The sequence below is a fragment of the Epinephelus moara genome, chromosome 12, assembly GCF_006386435.1.
Source record: "Epinephelus moara isolate mb chromosome 12, YSFRI_EMoa_1.0, whole genome shotgun sequence".
In the NCBI taxonomy this organism is placed as follows: domain Eukaryota; kingdom Metazoa; phylum Chordata; class Actinopteri; order Perciformes; family Serranidae; genus Epinephelus; species Epinephelus moara.
In genome coordinates, this window is record NC_065517.1 from 5,888,127 (window position 1) to 5,891,725 (window position 3,599).

The 3,599-nt window shown below is 37.7% G+C and overlaps 1 protein-coding gene across 1 annotated transcript in view; it reads left to right on the plus strand.

The window, feature by feature from the left end:
- Positions 1 to 3,599, plus strand: part of arhgef4 (Rho guanine nucleotide exchange factor (GEF) 4) — a 333,579-nt gene that overhangs the window by 300,711 nt on the left and 29,269 nt on the right. Inside the window, exon 12 of the mRNA XM_050058488.1 lies at positions 368 to 445. Within this exon, the coding sequence (XP_049914445.1) occupies positions 368 to 445 (78 nt within the window). The remainder of the gene's footprint in view (positions 1 to 367; positions 446 to 3,599) is intronic.

Genomic DNA, 3,599 nt, shown 5'->3' on the forward strand with positions numbered 1-3,599 from the left:
TTTTCCCCGTTAAAGGGTTTTTTTTGGGGAGTTTTTCCTTATCCGCTGCGAGGGTCATAAGGACAGAGGGATGTCGTATGCTGTAAAGCCCTGTGAGGCAAATTGTGATTTGTGATATTGGGCTTTATAAATAAAATTGAATTGAATTGAATTGTTATAGTGAGAGGATGGACAGTCTGTTGGATTCACCCTTTAGAACAAACAAACAAAATCAAGAGTAGATAATTAAGAAAACTGATAGTCCAGTCAAGTCTGGTCTGAGGACATATGGTGTTGTATGCTTTAAATGTGTGATTTGTGATACTGGGCTATATAAATACAACTGACTAGACTTCGCTTAGTAATATATTTCTTTTTCTCCTCTTAGGATTCTCTCTCACAGAAGTCCAGAAGAAACAGGCCATGCTTAATGCCTGCAAAAGCCATCCAGCTGGGAAACCTAAAGGTATGCACCCAAGGGTTCAGAGTCAGGCAAAAAATTGGATTGCATAGATTTGAGTCATGGCACATGAGATACCAAGCACCTGTACCTGAGTGTAGTTGTCTCAGTGTAGAGTTTGTATCAGTGTAGACTTTACATTTGCTTTATTGTTCATAAGTTTGATTTCCTTTTGTCAGCTAATATAATACCCCTCAGTAGTCCTAAGTCTTAAGATGTATTCCTTTCTCTCTGGGCTTGGACATGGGTAACCTCACTATGAATAATATATAAGCATTGATCTATAATGCATACATCTGCACTGTATTGAAATCTGATGTCATCAGGACCTGTATTCTTAAAGCACCTCAGAATCACTTCTAGGAATCATGTAAAGGTTTGACTAGGGCTAAATATACTCTTCCTCTTTCAGAAATGGACAGCAGTTGTTTATAAAGATTCCTATACACTGTCTCAACAAGATAGTTATCCCTTTTGAAAATAAGTGTCAGCATTCCCGTTATTGTACTCTGCAGTACTTTGATTAATGTCAAGTTACTTTCATTTGACTCCACACTTTATGCAAGATGTTTTCATATTAAAAGATTTCAAATGACTCGAAAACAACAAAAATCACCCCCTTTCCTTGTAGGGATTTAACATTAAACATCTCCAGAAAGTGTTAGGTTTAATCATCATTATCATCATCATCATCATCATCATTAAAATTAGGTTAACTGTGCTTGACGAAAATGGCAAAGTGGAGGCAAATGGCAATAATTAGTGAATGAAAACAATATTTGAGTTTAAAAGAGTAACTGAGCAGAGCAGCAGAGTATGCATTATAACACCAGAACATTCCACCAAACCAAAAATGAAATGCTGCTGATGACATGATTGTGTACTACTACAAAGATAACAGTTCTTCAATCTATTTTTTTCTGGTTATATACACATAAACCCGGTTATTGAGGGCTGCCAACTATCTTTGCAGATGCGGCTGTTACCTTGGTTACATGGTAACGGCAATGGAGGCAGCAAAAGTGTCTCACTTCTGGAGTGATGAGGAAAAGGAGCTTTGTGTTTCTGTAATTAAATATTTAAATATAGTGGGTAGCTTGGATGTGAGAAGGCATCAAAATACTGATCTGTTCAAGTCTGTACTATAATTTTTTTCTCCACTCCGAATAAGTGAACTCTGTCATGACAACTCTCTACCACCAGTCTTCATCCATTGCTCCCTTGCTCTGCGGGGTGGCAGTAAAAATGACAGACAGACACTGGTTTAAAGTTGAGGACCTGTGTATTTTTTTTGTTGCTCTCATATCACATTGCCAGCAATCAGGTGGAGGAGCCAAGTCCACAAGGCCCTGTTGGCATTTAATAGTGTTAAGATCGATAAAAGCTTGAGTAAATTAAATCGATAAAAGCTTGAGCAAATTAATTTTAAGCTACAGTGAAAATATTTAAAGTGTAACAGTTACTGGATGCGAGAATGTCAGATTAATCGTTACAAAATTGCCGGTTGCTTTTGTAAACATCATTGCGCCTGTGCAAATAGAATGCAGTAATCAGTAACTGTAATATTAATATTTATCATGTTTACAGGGAATAAAAATAACTTGATTTCTCTGTACTCATGTAAACACCATATCCTGAATATGACCATAATAGTGACAAGCCTCATAAATGGGTTATCCACGTACATTTATACACGCTGATTGAAAACAGTAAGTCTTTGTTGTGACCTTTTATTGTGACCTGTTGAAGGTCACAGCTAGCAGATTGTGAGGAGAATATATATATAATATAATTTGACTATATTAAAAAAAATAACTTTAGTAACTTTAATTATAAAGTGTCTTGGACTAGAATCACATCCGTCTGTGATTCTAGTCGAAGACACTTTTTGTGAAATCAAATTATACAATCTCCTCACAATCTGCTGACTGTCTGGGTGCACTAAAAAAAAAAATTCAGTGTTCATACACAGCCCTGGCGCTGTAAACGGAAAACAAATAAAGTATCTCAGGCCGGTTCACACAGCACTATTGTAGCCAATAGTAACAGTGTTAATGCTTATGCAGACAACAAGAAAAAGGCTGTGGAAAAAGAGAAAGAGGCAGCTGGAGCAAGAGGAACGGTGTGTTTGGCAGCACATGCTGATGTGTTGAAATTCACAGTGCAGTATGAAGAGGATTTATAATCAGTGAGAGAGCTCAGTGAGTTGAAAGGCATGAAGATGGATGCAGAGGTTGCTCTGTTAGACAGGTGGCTAATATTAGTTTTGCTGTTTTAAAGAATACCTGTGAGAATCACTATATGCAGCTGGTGTGCTGGTTTTGGGAAACCGTCTCGTCCTCTCAGCATGTGATATTCGCAGCAGCAACTGTAGCGACAGCGCGACTGCTAATGCTAACAGACAGCTTAATTAACATTAGTTACATCATTTGCTGTGTCACTTTTCTTTTTTTTCTTTTTTTAAGATATGTTTTGGGCATTTTGAAGCCTTTAATCGATAGGACAGAAGAGCGTGAAGGGGGAGAGAGAGGGGGAGTGACATGCAGCAAAGGGCCACAGGCTGGAGACGAACCCGGGCCACTGCGGCAACAGCCTTGTACATGGGGCGCCTGCTCTACTACTAAGCCACCAACGCTCCGTGTCACTTTTCAATATGTATGCTGTGCAGTGTTTGCAAAAGATTTTATAGCCACGACGACCTAAAAAGGTTGCACAATCCTATTTTGATTGATGCAGGCATCAAAGGGAAACGAAGACAGGCAAATTCAGAAGGTTTGAAGAATAGGAGTTTAGTACTTAATAATAATAATACATTTTATTTATAAGGCACCTTTCATGGCACTCAAGGTCACCGTACAACAATCAATAAAAATTACAGGTAATATAATTGTGACCAAGTGATAGTAGGTACCTAAAACCCAGAATAAACTGGAACCAGAGACTACTATACCAAAAAAAATAGAGATTTTATTGACAATGTACGACAAGCAAGGTAATTTAATAAAAAGCTTAAATTAGTGTCAGTCAGTAAGCCAACAACAATAGGACAAAGAAAATAAACAATGTGGGGCTAAGCTGCACATTCAGGTGTCAATCAATCAATCAATCAATTTTATTTATAAAGCCCAATATCACAAATCACAATTTGCCTCACAGGGCT